Source organism: Mytilus galloprovincialis, chromosome 2 (assembly GCF_965363235.1).
Source record: "Mytilus galloprovincialis chromosome 2, xbMytGall1.hap1.1, whole genome shotgun sequence".
Lineage (NCBI taxonomy): Eukaryota > Metazoa > Mollusca > Bivalvia > Mytilida > Mytilidae > Mytilus > Mytilus galloprovincialis.
In genome coordinates this window covers 85,702,688-85,722,300 of record NC_134839.1, presented here as the reverse complement: position 1 = coordinate 85,722,300, position 19,613 = coordinate 85,702,688, and the positions used below count along the sequence as shown (strand labels likewise).

The following is a 19,613-nucleotide window of genomic DNA, read 5'->3' as shown; positions in this document are numbered from 1 at the left end:
TGTAAGTTATATTACTCATTTTAAATGACATAAGGTTATTATTATACCCCCGCTTTAAAAAAGGGGGGGTATACTGTTTTACCTCTGTCTGTCAGTCCGTCCGTCAGTCCGTCAGTCCGTCAGTCAGTCCGTCCCATGAAACTTTCGTCACATTTTTCTCAGGAACTACACATCCACCCTTTCTGTAATTTGGTATCAACATTTATATAAGTCAGCTATACCGTGTGATGCGTTTTCAGATTCATCACTCTACAACTTCCTGTTTACCGAACACTTGTATGATTTTACACATGATAGCCAAGTTGAAAATTTTCGTCACATTTTTCTCAGGAACTACAATACAAGGATTTCTGAAATTTGGTTTCAGGATTTATATAAGTCAGCTATACCGTGTGATGCGTTTTCAGATTCATCACTTGACAACTTCCTGTTTATCGAACACTTGTCTGATTTTACACATGATAACCAGGTTAAAAATTTTCGTCACATTTTTCTCAGGAACTACAATACAAGGATTTCTGAAATTTGGTTTCAGGATTTATATAAGTCAGCTGTACCGTGTGATGCGTTTTCAGATTCATCACTCGACAACTTCCTGTTTACCGAACACTTGCATATTTTTACACTATTAATATTATCCACTTGCGGCGGGGGTATCATCAGTGAGCAGTAGCTCGCAGTTTCACTTGTTACAATTTTTATTCATTTTGTGAGTTGTTTGCAATGATATATTTTTATTTCAGGACTTGGAAAAGGTCCATGTTATACTTAAAGATGTCTTCCTGATATTTCCTAACTATTGTCTAGGACGTGGTTTAATGGATATAGCCTTTAATGAATATAAAAATGAATTCTACTTCAAAACTGGTAAATATTAATATAAAGTATATATAACTTGCTATACCTTCATCACTGGTTTAGTGAAGTTGGACTTATTTAGTGATTGTTGTGTTTGTTTATACTTACATCCATCCATCTCCACTGAGTTTTACAGAATCTACAGGACCTGATTCCACTACAGGACCTGATTCCATGGTGCTCTTCTGTATTATTGACTGTTTGATCAAAATGATTTGGGGTTTCACATAGCAAGTCATGGACTTTCTTTAATCTTTACAATTGAGGAGATATGATCAACATTGTTTAATTCATATATTTATAATTGTATAAATAAACCAATTGTCATATTATACAATTATAAAAAGTATGTTCCCTATTGGAATTTTGAAAACAAGAAATCATATGTTTATATTCCAAGAGTGCAATCAAAGTTGTTGAAAGCATAAAAAAATACTTTTTCATTTTAGTAATTAATCTATTTACATAATTTTCTAATGGTTAGGCCTTTTTCTCACATTCTAAAAGTGATAGTTCAACTGTCTTTGGTGTATGGATGATTGTTGGATATGTCTCTCAGCTATTATATGTCATTGACCTCAATTTCAAAATTTATATGGTGTATATAATGATTGTAAGCTGTTATGTCTGTCTGGCAGGATTCATAATACCTAAAATTCATTTTCATGGTTCATTAGATTTTGCAAAAAGGTTTTTTCTCAGATACTATTAGCCGATCAACTATATTTGATACTTGGAATTGTATTAAGGTGTGATGTCTATCTAACCTTTACCTTCAAGACTTTCCACATACGATTCAGGTACGATCAGAAATCAAATGATACATTTCAGCATGTGCACACTTGTTTAATATTTATATTTATAATTATGTTATTGCAAAATTTTATTGTTAACAGGTCAGTATGACTTGATGAAGTCACCTTTAACCTGGGAAATCACTGGTAGAAATTTGGTAGCTATGGCAGCTGTTGGAATTTGTTTCTTTCTATTGACATTGTTGTGTGAATTCAGGTTTTTCATCAAAAGAAGGTAGGAGTTTATTGTTATTTTTATGACCACATTCTGTTTCAACTTTTAAAGGCAAGATTTGTCATATTTGCACTAAATTAAGGCTTTTTTAAGGCACTTTGGTAAGTTGGGTTACAATGAATTTTAGTTTCACCTGCTTTAAATCTTATGGTCAGTTTTCAACACTTTTTAGTGCTTCTTCTACATTATTGTTTGAGCTGGAATTAAATTTTCCATAGTAGCTAAATCATTAATTTTTATAGTATATAACACATTTTCATGAACATCAGAAAATCACTATTTTGTAAAATATAGGATTTTTTGCACAAATCTGAACGTTTTGAGATTTAGATTAAGTGTGAGGGTCTTAGTTTTTATATGAACGCAAAAATTAAAAAAAATTTTGGTCGTATATTGGTACAAATGTATCACGTCGTCGTCAGCAGCGTTGTCAGCGTCATCCGAAGACGGATTGTTTCTGGATAATAACTTATGAATAAGTAAGAATAAATCATTAAAATTTTAACACAATGTTTATAACCACAAAAGGAAGCTTGGATTGATTTTGGGGTTATGGTCCCAAAGGTTTAGGAATTAGGGGCCCAAAGGGGCCAAAAACAGCATTTATCTAGTTTCAGGACAAAATGTTGTGTATTAGTATTTCAATTGTTCTGAAATTGTACCACAATGTTTAATACCATAAGTAGAAGGTTGGGAGTTATTTTAAGGGGTTATTGGGCAAATAGTCTAGGAATTAAGGGCCAAAAAAGGAACAAAAACAAGCATTTTTCTAGTTTCGAGACAATAACTTGTGTGTAACTGTATGGATCTCTCTGACATTGTACCACAAGTTTCCATATAACACAGGGAAGGTTGGGATTCAGTTTGGGTTAATTTTCCAGAATATGTAGGAAAAAGGTGCCAAAAAAGGGCCAAAAAGAAGCATTTTTCTAGTTTACAGACAATAACTTGTGTTTAAGTGCATGGATCTCTATAAATTTTTTAGTTTAGGAAACTAATAGTTAAGGAATTAGGGGCCAAACAGGGGGCCCAAAATAATCATGTTTGTAGTTTTCAAACAATAACTTATGTTTAAGTGTATAAATCTCTCTGAAATTAAATCACAAGTTTCCATACCATGAAGTGATGGTTAGTATTGACTTTAAAGGGTTATGGCTCAACATGTTTCAGAATCAGGGGCAAAAAAGATGAAAAACTAGGTATTTCTGGTCAATGGACAATTAAGACAATTTAAAAGCAGGGTAAGGGAGGTTATTCTAAAACATTTAACATACAATGTTGGGGTATGTTCGGATTTACCTCCCTTACACTACTTGTATATTATGTATGAGGAAATGTCAGGTTTTGGACTAATTGCAAAAAAAGGGGGCTGGTAGTTGTTTTCAATTTTTTTCTTCAAAATTCTTAAATTCCAAATTTTTGAAAGTTAAAAGAAGAAATCTTTAATTGCGCAATAGATTTGTAAGATCTTGACATTTGTTTTGTGTCAGAAACTCATATTATGTCAAAAAATTGATCGCAATCCAAATTCAGAGCTGTATCAAGCTTGAATGTCGTGTCCATACTTGTCCCAGCTGTTCAGGATTTGTCTTCTGCGGTCGTATAAAGCTGCACCCTGCGGAGCACCTGGTCTAAAAGTGAACAATAATCATTTAACATATTATAATTTGTTTTACGGTTGTATAATTGAAAAAATATCTTTTCTTTTATACAGATTCCAACCCCTATTAATCATGTGAATAAAGTTGTTTGAGTGAAATTTTCTTCAGTATACTTGGAATATTGGAATTTAAATATTATTTGTTCTAATGTTGTTCTTTTTCACAGGAATAATTATAATATGAGGTAAAAGGTCACACATACCTTCCTCAAGCAACTGTAGATTGTATTTTCAGAAAATTTGATTATGTCATTGGGATTTTGTATATTTTTCTTGTAGTTATTATAAAATATCACACACATAAAAAAGTTTCTGAAAATGCAAACATTAAGTATTCCATTTTAAATTTGATCATCAAATATAATTACGCTCCACAGTGTTGATTTTAATGTAAAAAACTGGCAGAAAAATATTTGTTTTTAGCTCACCTGGCCCGAAGGGCCAAGTGAGCTTTTCCCATCACTTGGCGTCCGGCGTCCGGCGTCGTCGTCGTCCGGCGTCCGTCGTCGTTAACTTTTACAAAAATCTTCTCCTCTAAAACTACTGGGCCAAATTAAACCAAACTTGGCCACAATCATCATTGGGGTATCTAGTTTAAAAAATGTGTGGCATGACCCGGACAACCAACCAAGATGGCCGCCATGGCTAAAAATAGACTGTAGGGGTAAAATGCAGTTTTTGGCTTATAACTCAAAAACCAAAGCATTTAGAGAAAATCTGACAGGGGTAAAATTGTTTATCAGGTCAAGATCTATCTGCCCTCAAATTTTCAGATGAATCCGACATCCCGTTATTGGGTTGCTGCCCCTGAACTGGTAATTTTAGGGAATTTTTGCTGTTTTTGGCTATTATCTTGAATATTATTATAGATAGAGATAAACTATAAACAGCAATAATGTTCAGCAAAGTAAGATTTACAAATAAGTCAACATGACCAAAATGGTCAGCTGACCCCTTTAGGAGTTATTGACCTTTATAGTCAATTTTTAACCATTTTTCGTAAATCTTAGTAATCTTTTACAAAAATCTTCTCCTCTGAAACTACTGGGCCAAATTAATCCAAACTTGGCCACAATCATCTTTGGGATATCTAGTTTAAAAAATGTGTGGCGTGACCCGGCCAACCATCCAAGATGGCCGCCATGGCTAAAAATAGAACATAGGGGTAAAATGCAGTTTTTGGCTTATAACTCAAAAACCAAAGCATTTAGAGCAAATCTGACAAGCGGTAAAAGTGTTTATCAGGTCAAGATCTATCTGTCCTGAAATTTTCAGATGAATCAGACAACCTGTGGTTGGGTTGCTGCCCCTGAATTGGTAATTTTAAGGAAATTTTGCTGTTTTTGGTTATTATCTTGAATATTATTATAGATAGAGATAAACTGTAAACAGCAATAATGGTCAGCAAAGTAAGATTTACAAATAAGTCAGGATGACCAAAATGGTCAGTTGACCCCTGAAGGAGTTATTGCCCTTTATAGTCAATTTTTAACCATTTTTTCGTAAATCTTAGTAATCTTTTACAAAAATCTTCTTCTCTGAAACTACTGGGCCAAATTAAACTAAACTTGGCCACAATCATCATTGGGGTAACTTGTTTAAAAAATGTGTGGCGTGACCTGGCCAATCAACCAAAATGGCTGCCACGGCTAATAATAGAACATAGGGGTAAAATGCAGTTTTTGGCTTATAACTCAAGAACCGAAACATTAGGAGAAAATCTGACAGGATTTAATTGTTTATCAGGTCAAGATCTATCTTCCCTGATGTTTTCACATGGATCGGACAACCCGTTGTTAGGTTACTGTCCTGAATTGGTAATTTTAAGGAAATTTTGCCGTTTTTTGTTAATATCTTGAATATTATTATAGATAGAGATAAACTGTATACAGCAATAACGTTCAGCAAATAAGTTTACATGACCAAAATAGTCAATTGACCCCTTAAGGAGTTATTGCCCTTTATAGTTAATTTTTAACATTTTTCATAAATTTTAGTAAATTTTTAGAAAATATTTTCCACTGTAATTACTGGGCCAAGTTCATTATAGATAGAGATAATTGTAGCAACAAGAATGTTCAGTAAAGTAAGATCTACAAACACATCACTATCACCAAAGCACAATTATGTCATGAATTTATCCGTGTCCATTGTTTAATATGCACAAGACCAAGGTGAGCGACACAGGCTCTTTAGAGCCTCTAGTTATTTCTTTAGACAGAAAATTTAAGTCTTACATTTAGCAATTAATAAAGTCCTCACACAAAAAAGAGTTGTTTAATGCTTCATCATATAATTTATTTTTGAAAGCGATGACCAGAAGCATGGAAATTGAGTCTGAAATGATATAACAAGATTATCAGATCGTAACAAAATGAATAAATGAATGCCTCTAAAATGTTTGTAAAATGGAATGGTTAATGGTCAGTAGATAAAATCAATTTTTGTCTTTGTTTCAAGTGACAACTAAAAGTCTTAAGAATTTATGGCAAAAAGGCCAACCTGTACAGACACATATATTTGAGTATGATTATTATTAATATAAATTGTTTATTTTTAATATTAAACATTAATTCTACCCTCCTTTAAGTTATACCCCGCTTTAAAAAAAGAGGGTATGCTGTTTTACCTCTGTCTGTCCATCAGTCTGTCGTACCATCCATCAGTCCGTCTGTCTGTCAATCCGTCCCATAATTATTTTTCGTCGCATTTTCGCGAGGAACTACAATGCCAGGATTTCTGAAATTTGGTCAAGTCAGCTAAACCGCGTGATGGTTTTCAGATTCATCACTCGACAACTTCCTTGTATACTTGTATCATTTTACACATGATGGCCAAGTTGAAAATTTTTATCACATTTTTCTCAAGAACTACAATGCCAGGATTTCTGAAATTTGGTTTTAGGGTTTATCTAATCAGCTATACAGTGTGATGTGTTTTCAGATTCATCACTTGACAACTTCCTGTTTACCTAACACTTGTATCATTTTACACATGATGGCCAAGTTGAAAATTTTTCTTAGCATTTTTCTCAGGAACTACAATACCAGGATTTCTGAAATTTGGTTTTAGGGTTTATATAAGTCAGCTATACAGTGTGATGCGTTTTCAGATTCATCACTCCACAACTTCCTGTTTACCGAACACTTGTATCATTTTACACATGCTGGCGAAGTTGAAAATTTTCGTCACATTTTTCTCAGGAACTGCAATGCCAGGATTTCTGAAATTTGGTTTCAGGGTTAATATATGTCAACTATACTGTGTGATTTGTTTTCAGATTCATCACTTGGCAACTTCCTGTTTACCGAACACATGTATCATTTTACACATGGTAGCCAAGTAGAAATTTTCGTCACATTTTTCTCAGGAACTACAATACAAGGATTTCGAAAATTTGATTTCAGAGTTTATATATGTCAACTATACAGTGTGATGTGTTTTTAGATTCATCACTCGACAACTTCCTGTTGACCAAACACATATTTTTACACTATTGTAACATTATCCACTTGCGGCGCAGGTATCTTCAGTGAACAGTAGCTCGCAGTTACACTTGTTTATTTATTGAAGGACAATGTTTATGTTTGCGCAGCTTTTAAAATCCCACATACAGAAATGATTACTTGTCACTTGAAACAGTAACTTTAATAGACTTTTCTTATGAGAGTCCCTCAATTTTTAGGATTAAGAAAGAGTACTGTTTTATGCACAAATGTTTGTTTTTCAAAATTGGAATTTTACATTTTCTCTTATTTGTTTGATTCATTGTTTCTTTGAAAACTGTTGCTAGCCTTTCCTAGATTTTTATCTACCACATTTAATTTTGTCACATGTAATAGCTAATGTATGTTGTAGTTCCCATCAGGCGTCTTTAGCTTAAATTTAAAAGAAAACACTTTATTGGACTTCATTTATTATTTTAAGGTAGATCTCAATTTCTTCTGCATTCTTGGTTTATAAAATAACAGTAACCAATCTGTATTAATCTTTAATGTAATGGCAAATCTGAGACAGGAATGTAATTCATAAGTTATACAGAAGACTTTTTTTTTGTTTCTAATTTTTTCAACTTTCATAAAATAAGAGGAGATAAGTCACATAACTCAATTTTGTTGATTTAATAAAGGCATGTTGTGAATTTATTTTATTTTTTTGAAGCAAGAAAAACAAATCCAATGATCCTTACCTTTCTTTTCATTTTTTAAAAATTACACACACATCTCATATCTTATCTTAAAATTCTATCTATTAGACCTTTTTCTGTCACAATAAATTAGGTTTCTCATTTATAGTGCCTAAATACAAAATCTTTGATATTATAGTCCAATCTAGAAAATAGTCACTGAATTTACTTGAATACCACAATAAACCACAATCTTTTGATTAGCCAGTCAAAGTATCTCAAAACTGGTTGAATTAGAAAGGGCAGATAATTCTCACTGCCTATGGAAGCTAGAAAAATTTGCTATGGCAATATTCACCAATAATTATAATATGTTTAAATTTGGGCCCTAAAAATATTTAGACTGTAACCTCATTTTGATGCTAATGATGATTAAAAAGGCTCTTTAAAATATTACAAAATTACAAAAATATTTTCCAGGAGTTTTATCCCCTACGTATGTGGGTTTTTAAATGTTTTGAAGAGGTCTGTTCTGTATGGGAAGGTCAATACTTTTAGCTATAGTTGTATCATATCATTATATCAGTATAACATTGTTTTGTTTACTGTTTTTAGTCAGGTACGCCATTCCTCTGCGGTGCCTTCCTGTGAAGAAGATGAGGATGTTGCAACAGAAAGAAAACGTGTTATGAGAACATCGGGACGAAATGATATCTTACGTCTAGAAAATCTAACTAAGGTAATTACTCTAAAGATGTTTACTAAACATATGCTCATCTTTTGAAATTACTTAATAATACATCCGACTTAAGATAAGGGAAACAAATAAAGAATTCATACATCCTAGTTGTAACTAACATGAAAAAAGAGCTCAGAAAATGTCCATTCCAGCTAATGAATCATGCATCTTAGGTGAGACACACATGAAATAAGAGTAGACAAATTATGCTTTCAACAATGACTGAATTGAGAAAAGAATATAGAAATTATGTATCTTAACAAAAGCAAAAAAGATAAAATGATTTCAAAATCATGCACTCAAGCTTAAGCTAACTTGGACAAAAGAGTAAAGGTTTCAAAAGCCATGTGATTATATAAATGTTTATTTAATGTACTTTAATCAGGTTTACAAGACAAGAAAGTTGGGACACCATTTAGCTGTTGACAGACTGTGCCTTGGGGTACCTGCAGGAGAGGTATGAATACCCTTTTTCAAAGTAAAGAGTCTGAAAAACCAGAAATTTATTTGATGTGGGCTAAAGGAAATTATTTAAAGCCCCTTTTAAAGAGAAATGTTGTTTAAATTACTGATAATGAAAACTTGTAATGATATATCTTGATGAATTCAAACCTCTTTATATCCCTTATGAAGATTTACTATATATTTTGTATTTCCATAGTGAAGTATTTGCTAAAGTTATTATTAACTTATTTTAGTGTTTTGGTCTCCTTGGTGTAAATGGAGCTGGAAAAACAACAACCTTTAAAATGTTGACTGGAGACATAACTCCTTCAAGTGGAACTGCTTATCTTGGTAATTTCAGGTAATGATTCATATGTATGGCATACAGTCAAATGTGTCTTCACCATCACCTCAATTTGATTCTCAAATTCAGTCAATTAAAATAGTTTTGGAGTTAAGTATACTTGATTTACATTTTTGTTTCAGTACATGTAATTAACATAATATAATAAAATAAATTACAAATGTTTTTCAGTACATTTAGATAACAAAGATGTTCAGTATATTTTGATAATAATGGTGTATAGTACATTTAGACTAAAAAAATGTATTTAGAGCATTTGAAAAAAAATAATGTTTTATACTTTTAGTCAAGAAAAGTGTTCTATACATTTAGATTATAAAGGTATATGGTACATTTTTTGTTTGTTTATTACTATAAAATTACATTTAATGCTGATAGTTATCTCTGCATTTTAGAAATACGATTTTGGCCTCATTTGCATGGGTGATTGGTCAATGTTGAATTCTCAAGGTTTGATCTGTACCTTGGATACTATAACCAATATGTCAACTATATTTAATGTATTGGATGCTTATAAGATTTTCATATTTGTCTGGCAGGGTTTGTTTGGTCTTTGAACTCACTGTTCATTGATAATGTTTATTTATATTTATAAGTTTATGTAATACTTGTAGTAAAACCTTCACCCAAAAGACTTTTATATGACATTTCAGTGTGTGCACTCTAATGAATGTATTATAATGATATTGATATTATAAATTTCTGAATCTAGTATTTTAAAAGAATTACTACAAGTACAGCAGAGCATAGGCTATTGTCCCCAGTTTGATGCACTGTTTGATGAATTAACAGGAAGAGAACATCTACGATTGTATGCCAGACTTAGGGGTATTCCTCCAACTGAGGAAAACAAGGTAAGATTAAGAAAGAGCACATCTACGATTGTATGCCAGACTTAGGGGTATTCCTCCAACTGAGGAAAACAAGGTAAGATTAAGGAAGAGCACATCTTCGATTGTATGCCAGTCTTGGGGTATTCCTCTGACTGAGGAAAACGAGGTAAGGTTAAGTAACAGTAAACGAAGAGCACATCTGCGATTGTATGCCAGACTTAGGGGTATTCCCCCAACTGAGGAAAACAAGGTAAGGTTAAGTAACAGTAAACGAAGAGCACATCTATGATTGTATGCCAGACTTAGAGTTATTCCCTTAACTGAGGAAAACAAGGTAAGATTAAGAAATAGGAAAGGAAGGGAACATCTACTATTGTATGCCAGATGGAGGAAAACAAGGTAAAATGAAGAAGTAGTAATTTGTGTTATATTTACATATTACATTAAACAAGACAGTTGGGGAAGGTACACTGTTAAACTTTATGACATGTTTATGTTGATTGGATTAATAAGTTTGAGGAATTTTACAATTAATTCATTGTCCCCTGCTTCATCTGAAAAGAGTGATATTGTAAAAATAGATGCATGTCTCTTTGTTTGCTTCCATTGTAATTGCTAGACCTGGGTGGTGTTTCCTGTGTTTTTATTTTTGGAGTGGGTTGTTTTATTGTGATGCCTCTTCTATGTGTTAGAATATAAGTTGATGTTTTTCAACAATTTGACAGTCAAGAATTTTTGGAGTTGATTGACCTTTAACTCTTTAGGTTAATGTTGGGAAGAGACTTATGAATTGTCATTCAAAGTACTTTTTAATGTAGTACGTGTACCTGGTTATTTTTATGCCACTTGATACTAAGAAAATAACTGTTCATCTTTTTATGGCAGGTTGTAGAATGGGCAGTAAGGAAACTATGTTTGACAAAAGATGCAGATAAGCCTTCTGGTACATACAGTGGTGGAAATAAACGTAAATTATCCACAGCAATAGCCCTGATTGGTCATCCACCAGTTATCTTTATGGTAAGTTAATAAATTGTATCAAATGATAGTTTGTGTTCAGTTTGAAATGAAGGAAGACACATGTTCACTGGGGTAAATGTGATCTCTGTAACTGCAGTTACGTATATCCAAAGATGGTGGACGATGTTTCTGGTCAATTTTTCTTTTGCCAATTTTGTAATAATAAGGTATTATTCTTCGGTATTTCATGTCTTTTTTAACGTAATACTGAATTTGAAACTGAACTACTAAATGTTTTATTCATAATTCAACCGCTGAAATGGAGAAAACAGCCATCTAAAATATCGTGATGATATGGGTAACTGAAGTAAATAAATTGTCAATGATATACGTAACTGCAAGTATTGATATCCGTAACTGATTTTATTTCTACACAATTCAATCATGTTTGAACAGAAATAAATGTCTCCCGTTATTTAAAGTGTGATAAACATGAGTAAGAATTGTTCTTCGAAGTCTTTAAAATTATTATGTGAAAATATTGATCAGGCTTCAAATTCTGTATTTCTATATAGTCAGCAGTATTAGATGAAATATTAAGAAAAATTGAGAACGGACAGTCTTTTAGCAAATGAAAAAATCTAAAACCTCTAACACACTAAACGAATTGATAACAACTGTATTCTTGATTTGGTACAAGCATTACCTTATGTAGAAACTGGTAGATTAAACCTGGCATTATTATAGATAGCTAAGTCTCTCACTTGTATGAGAGTCATTGACTCACAAATAATACCAATGGAAATTTAAGGTACAAGTCCGAGTCAGCCTTTTCCCGCCATATTTTAAATCTCAAATATCTCGAAAAGAAGGTACATGAACTATCAATATTTTTAGCTTATCTTTATCATTAATTGATGCCCAACAAGCTTATAGTATCAATTTTAATTTCTTTATTTACTCATTTTTACCTAACCTCACCTAAGTACATCCTTAAGGATAAAGTTTTAAAACCAATTTGAAGGCAAAAGTAAAAAATGACCATAGCACCATAACAAAATGGGGGTATGTATGAATACTGAAACACTCCAAAATAAATTATTTAAACAGTAACATAGAGTAAAGGTTAACAATATACAAAGACAAAACCAAATAGCACAATATAAGGTACAGCTAGTACCCAACCACTACATTTCCAGACCGCCAAGAGTGACTGGGGATTGGAAAAAATGGTCTCCATTGGACTACCTCCCCGAAAACCATAGCAAAAGTGGGGCATCCGTTTTGCTGTGCGGGATGTACAAGTACACACCCACGTCCGGTCAGAATGGGGTCGTTTAATCAGATTCCTCGTGTAGAGATTATTCCGTGCTCTTTGTACGTTGATAACCCTTGTAACAACTCTTTGACGATGGTCAATAGATGGCATGTGGCATGCTTCTCGTCTTGAACATATATATAATAATAGGAAAATGTGGTACAAGTATCAATGAGATACCTCTCTACATGAAACCAAATGACATAGAAATTAACATTTATCAGGTCACCATTCGTCTTTTAACAGTGAGCAATGCTAATACCGCATAGTCTGCTATTAAAGGCCCAGAAAAGACAAATGTAACACAATTTGAACAAGTCAACTTATGGCTTTATTTATGTACAAAAAAAAGAACAAATAGCAAATATGTAACACAGCAACTCACGACCATCACTGAACTGCAGGCTCCCGTGACATGGGTCAGGCCTAGGAAATACAGAATGTAGCGATGTTAAACATGCAAGATGGCGTTCAACTCCCCCTAACCTGGGACAGTGGTGTTACAGTACAACATAAGAGTAGACTAAAAAATCAGTTGAAAAGGCTTAACTCAACAGGCGGATACAAATAAAAATAGTTTACACAAACAAGGAGAGTACTTAAGGGAATTTATGAGTTTTATTTCGGAAAAAAAAATGATGATCCTTACTATTAAATCGAGTATAATGAATGAAGCAGAAACAATGTAAATCAACAATTACGGATGTCCTTCATTCAACGTTTATTACAGTTACAGATATCAGTTTACACAGTTACCCATATCTTCGCGATTTTTTGAAATGATGATTTCTCCATTAAGCGGTTGAACTATGAAAACATGCTTTGTATTTCAGTTTCAAACTTAGTAATACTTTAAATAAAACACGAAATACCGAAGAATAATACTGAATTATTACAGAATTGACAAAAGAAATATTGACCAGAAACTTCGTCCGCCATCTTTTGATATACGTAACTGCAGTTACGGAGATCACATTTACCCCAGTGATGTTGGGGATAATGGTATAACATGAACATGGCCATTTAAAATAATCTTAAGGTTATGTAATGGTGACATCTTATACAACAGATTCATCATACTTTTACATTATTTAAAACTTTCATTCATTAAACTTCTGATAAATAGCATTTACTTTTGAAGTCTTTAAGTTTACCTTTCAATATGTTACAGAATAAATTTTGAAGTTTAAATGATATGCACCCCTTAAGATACACACTTAGTTATCCAGACATTAATAGTTGCTATGATCATTACAGGATGAACCAACCACAGGAATGGATCCATTCTCCAGAAGATTTTTGTGGGATTTGATATTAAGTCTGGTAAAAGATGGTAGATCAGTTGTGCTTACTTCTCACAGGCAAGTATAATACTAAAGTGTTTATGTATATGGTGTTATCTTATTGCAACTAAAGTAGATGATGGAAGACACATGTATGATTAGTAAGCAGTGATGAAAATGCTCAGGGTGCTTCTTAAATACTTAATTGATGGGGGGTGCCGCTGTGGTACTTTTATTCCACCCTTTTCTTATAATTTAGATTTTAAAAAATGTATAATTTTTCATATATTGCGTACTAGGTAAAAATGTACCCTTTTCTATATCAAGTTGTTTGGGTTTCACGTGGTACTTAATGGTCTGTAATGTAAAATTGGAATACCAAAGTGCTAAAAGAGAAAAATTGGTTGATAAATTTAGGCGGTAACACCAAGAAAGACAACGACGAAGAAGTTATGAGAACTTTATTGACGTAGTCATATATTTCTGATAGTTTTCCCGACCTATTCACATATTTTCAAGCTTGAAAAGGTGACCTTTTCACCTGGCAAGTCCTATCACCTTGTATATAGGAAGTGAGGGAAGTGCCAGTGACTGATATTTGATGTAATTATAATATTAATCAATTGTTATAAGTTACGTCCTATTGTATTATAGTATGGAGGAGTGTGAAGCTCTTTGTTCACGTCTTGCCATAATGGTGAATGGGAACTTCCGATGTCTGGGTAGTATACAACATTTAAAGAACAGATTTGGTGATGGATATACATTCTCTATTCGTCTAAAGGGACCAAATTATGAAAGATCAAAACAGATGGTGGAAAATTATATTCGGAGAAATCTTGCTGAAGCTGTTCTTAAGGTATGTGTTTCAACATATACATTTTTCAAGGAAAAATTCAAAAATAGTAAATTTCCCTGACGTTTTTCCTGCCAACCGCTGTAATATATTATTTTAACATCAGCGTTGATAGTACCTGCAACAGCAAAATAGACAATTTTCAGTATTTGTCATTTGAACTATTAAACAAAGTAAAAAAAAGGGGTCAAAATAGAAAAAGAAGAATAACAACTTAAAGTTCAGTGTCAGATCTCAAATTGTTGGAGTTTAATAGAAAGAATCTCCAAATGTATTCTCAAAATTGCAGTTATTGAAACGTCAAATGTAGAGGCAAATTCATATTTTTCATGAAAAAGGAGATTATCTATAATTGACTATAAAAACAGATTTAGTTATGAATAAAAAGTGATTTGAGATATACTTCAGTAATGAATAAAAAGTGATTTGAGATATACTTCAGTAAAACAGCAACCCTTCAAATAGTAAAACAAAAGGCAAGTACAGTTTTCAACAATAAAATATTGTCAGGACTCAGAACCCTTATGTTAGCTGTCAATTTTTAGCTCACCTGGCACAAATGGCAATTTGAGTTATTGGGGTCACATGCTCCATGGTGTCATAAGTTAGGTTGTTCTTTGTCTATAAAACATTTATCACTGTATTTGGTGAATGTATGGATTGTTACTTTTACATAATTATTTGACTTTGATTATAGGAGCACCACTTTAACATGTTACAATATGGTATTGGGATAGATCAAGTGACTGTGGGAGATATCTTTAGAAAGATGGAGGAAATAGAGAAAGACCTGGATATAGAAGATTATTCCGTTAGCCAGAATACGCTAGATAATGTAAGATTTTGCCTTCCATTATTTACTCCATAATTGTTTTACGAGGAAATGTTTCTCTTGAAAGTAAAGATTAACAATCTATAATAGTTTTGATTTTTTTTACTACAAGAAGAGTGTCATCAATTACTTGTAAATATCTTGTTTAGTTTATAATTTACATTTATTTTGTGATCTAATCTGCAATAACAGGGAAAAGTATAGTTCTAATTATTTAAGTAAGTAAAGAACATTTTATGTATAATTCCATCTTAAACTGAGTGTTAAATTACCTTTGTTGACATATGTTCTTTAATCTATGTGTTTTGCGTAGTTATACATGTTAATATGTGAATTGATGCTTTGACACTGCATTCTCCTAGACTCTTGTCGACTCAAGATACGCCTAATAAATTTCATCTTATCATTATCATCTGATATTTCAGGTATTTATAAATTTTGTAAAACAACAAGTTGAACTTGTTGAGCAGAATGATTCTGTTAAGAAGATAAGAGGTCATAGATCAACTGGTAGAACTACCATAGAGGAGGAAGAGGAGGAGGATGACCCATTATTGGACATTGGCTCAAGTGAGGACGGGTTAGGCAATGATGATGATGCTTGTTTTGTTTTTACTGAAACAGGGGTAAGTGTACTCTAATAAGGACCTCATTCACTCAATTTATATCTTTCCTGAAACTTTCTTATGGAAAATAGTATGTGAGCATATGGTATGTACAGTCACACAGTATTGAACTATGAACCATCAGTGTCCTATAGTTACTTCCATTCACAAGCTTTGATCTTTCACATTTCTAATCACACCACTTGGTTAACTTTCACTTTAGGTATAAGTTAACTGGTTAAAGAATAATATATTATATATTTAGCTTATTTTGCAAACAAAATCAGGAATAAAATATTGTATGATACCATTTTCATCTCTTAATTCTATCTTTAGAATAAGCACAGACATTCTGTTTTAAACAAAGGGTTGAACCCATAGTGAATATTGTACTTTAAAAACCCAGGGGTGACAACATGAAACAACTCCAAAAAAAGAAACCAAATAGCCTGATTGTCTTGTTAATGCTTTTTAATTAAGGAAGACTATAATCATGCACAGACATTCACAAAATGTTTAATTTCCTTGCTATCTTCTTACTTTGTAGACAAGGTTAACTTTGATGGACATTGATTGAGGAGGAATCAGATCATATCTCTTAGTTAACATGACATAGTTTGATACAGACACCATGGATTAATGAAATTTGATGGATAATAGGCATTTTTAGACATTTATTGTAAAACATGAATTTAAATCAATTTGTCTGTTAGCATTTTCGTTCAATATACTATTTTCATGTTGTGTGTACCAACAATTAACATGTGGTGAAAGTGAAAATTTTAGTTTATATTATTTAAAATAGTTGAATATGTCTAATTAATTTTACATGAGTTTTCACAAATATCCTTTTTAAAAACTGGATAGTTTTATTAAAACAATGAAAATTTCACAGAAAATAACTACAGGTATAATACCATGAATGTCATTTTTTTGAGCCATAAACATGATAATTATTCACCAAACTGTTTTCTATGCCATATCATTCATTTTTGTATTGTGTTTTACTAAATCATTGAATTTACATATTTTTTTTTAACTAGATTGTGTAATTTTTTCATTATAATCCAAAGATAGAACATGGCATTTTATTTATTGCACAACAACATGACAAATCAATTTATATTATGTGGAGGTTCATACACACTTTAAGTCTCTCTGGAGTCAATCACATAGAGCAACTCATGTGGGGCATTAATAGTGATTTATTTTAGCAATATATATGTGTATGTGAATGCTTCATACCAATATGGCACCGTCACAAGGTATTTCTTGCCAAACATGACGTCTTAGTACTTATCTGTAATATTTCTTGAAGCATTTTTTTCATATAATTATATATTTTTTTGTTATATTCAATGCTTCTGTTGAACTGATTTTTTTTTTAAATGATCTTAGTGAAAAATGTAGCCACTAAGAAAAAAAAATTGAAAGTAGAAACTGAATCATTTATCTGTTGTAATGTTATATTTGATGTTTGTCTGTGATATCTATTTTTTTTATGTATTCTGTGATTTTCTTTCTTTCTTCTTCTACTGATCTCATATTATTATATATTAAGGACATTTTAAATGTATTTTTAAGCAATTTCTAGAATAGTTGAAATGTTATTTTAAAAAAGCTCCCAATGGAACCTGTTGCTATAACATTATAACCAGTATATTACTAATACATTCCCTCAGGCATTGCATCCTTAAAAGTTAGAAAAAGGATTTACAAATATTTAGATAAGTCAGGTATCTATATTAGAACAGAAAAAGAGATGTAATTTAGTCTGAAACAGTTTCTTTGGAGTTTTTCAAAAAAAAAACTTCCTTAAAGAAATTGCAATCTTACACATTAAAAGTTTCAACTCACTTTACTACCAGAGAGGGTCTTGTTGGATTTATAACACCTTGTATTTGATCACTGTTTATGTATTTGATGGTGAAAATTAAAAAATTATATTTGTTACATTATTGTTAATATTCTGTCTCAATTTATTTATTGTTGATTTGTTTATTATTATACTTTATACTGCTGTGCTATTTTGGGTAGTTACAATGTCTGAAACATATAAACATAAGTTTCCTCTGTGAAGATAACTTCAAAATTTATTCAAAATGCTTTAACAAAGGTGAACTGTACTTTCCATAATGACTATTTCTAAAAAAAACATTTTTGAAATATCTATCAAACCTTACAGCTGACTTTACATTTCAAATTATTGACAGTCACATTCTGTAGGTTAACTTAAAGCAACACAGATTCACTTTCATTTTGCTCATTGAAGTTAACATTAGAATTTGAAACCTATTTATAGTGTGAAGTTATATATACTACATTATATGATATAATATTGTTTTTTGTAATTTGAAATAAACTTATAAGATAAATAAAGGTCAAACCTTTTTGTATTGTTTGCATTGTGAAATGTTACTCAGTATTATTTTAAGAGGTTGTAATTTGTGTTGTTAGTTTAGAGTGTTTTTTTTATCATTCCACCACTGTGATGGAATAAATCATGAACATTTTCCATTCTCAATTTTATTTTGTCACTTAACATTGTAAATCATTTTAATGTTTCAAAAATTGAGTGCTTTTGAGTCATATAAATCAGTATAAATTAGAAAATTAATGCACTTCCATTTAGTGATTTGCTTTTGGTTCATACCTGCTTGAAATATTATGTACTTTCTTCAAAGTCTAAAAGAATGGGGCACACAATAGCAATTAATGTCACTTTCGATAAATACTTATGTTTTGTTAAATAATAGAATAATATGTGGAATAACATAGCTGTTTAAGCCATGCCTAATCAGTCAAAATGTATAGCATTAATATATTGTTTTTGTCGTACATTACAGTTTTGTTGATAAATCTGTCTTTCAATTGAAATATTTTTACATTATACTTTTATTGATAGATGTGTGCTATGTGGTATATATATATTTCTAATAAATATACCTAATGAAGTAATGCCCTGTGTTAAGTACTTTATGTTACCATGCCAACCAAGCACTCATAGCATATTTTCTTATATCTATATCCTACATTTGAACATTTTTATCAATATTTTATCCACTGCTATCTCTTGGTGCTCCACCCCTATTTGAAATACAGAAGCTTGCTGAAATGAATGTCAATTTGCACATAACTTTGAATTTTTCGAAAAACTAAGGATTTTCTTATCCCAGGCATAGATTACCTTAGTCGTATTTGGCACAACTTTTTGGATTGTATCCTCAATGCTCTTCAACTTTGTACTAGTTTGGCTTTATAAATATTTTGATATGAGCATCACTGATGAGTCTTGTGTAGATGAAACTCGCGTCTGGCGTACTTAATTATAATCCTGGTACCTTTGATAACTATTGCACAAGTTTAATGTTAGTTTTATTTGTCTGATGCAATGTTTGATATACATGTAAATAGATTTGTTAAGTCCACAGTTGTCACATTGCAGACTTTTCTTCAATTAGATAAAAAACATAATTGTTAAGTCTGCAGTTATCAAAATGTACACTCATCCAGGATAAGGTGACAAGTAATATAATAGCTATAACAATCTTTATTGGGAGAGATAATCTGTCTTGCATTATACGTAAGTCTATGGGTATTCATTGAGTGACAGAGTTGCACTGATGGTTTCTTAAACAATGAAGAATGGCTTATTGTCAATATTTAGATAGTGATGATTCATTTATTTTCGTGGGAACCAATTTTC

The 19,613-nt window shown here is 31.7% G+C and overlaps 1 protein-coding gene across 2 annotated transcripts in view; it reads left to right on the top strand.

The window, feature by feature from the left end:
* The window catches only part of LOC143064688 (ATP-binding cassette sub-family A member 2-like), a 78,214-nt gene extending 59,349 nt beyond the window's left edge, over positions 1-18,865 (top strand). For both annotated transcript variants that reach the window (XM_076237709.1, XM_076237710.1), the window contains exons 39-50: positions 744-867; positions 1,755-1,887; positions 8,289-8,412; positions 8,798-8,869; positions 9,111-9,217; positions 9,933-10,074; positions 10,939-11,073; positions 13,589-13,692; positions 14,269-14,473; positions 15,168-15,305; positions 15,728-15,928; positions 16,455-18,865. In XM_076237709.1, coding sequence (XP_076093824.1) covers positions 744-867; positions 1,755-1,887; positions 8,289-8,412; positions 8,798-8,869; positions 9,111-9,217; positions 9,933-10,074; positions 10,939-11,073; positions 13,589-13,692; positions 14,269-14,473; positions 15,168-15,305; positions 15,728-15,928; positions 16,455-16,484 — 1,515 coding nt within the window. In that variant the 3' untranslated portion in view covers positions 16,485-18,865. The remainder of the gene's footprint in view (positions 1-743; positions 868-1,754; positions 1,888-8,288; positions 8,413-8,797; positions 8,870-9,110; positions 9,218-9,932; positions 10,075-10,938; positions 11,074-13,588; positions 13,693-14,268; positions 14,474-15,167; positions 15,306-15,727; positions 15,929-16,454) is intronic.
* The last annotated feature ends 748 nt before the right edge of the window (positions 18,866-19,613 follow it).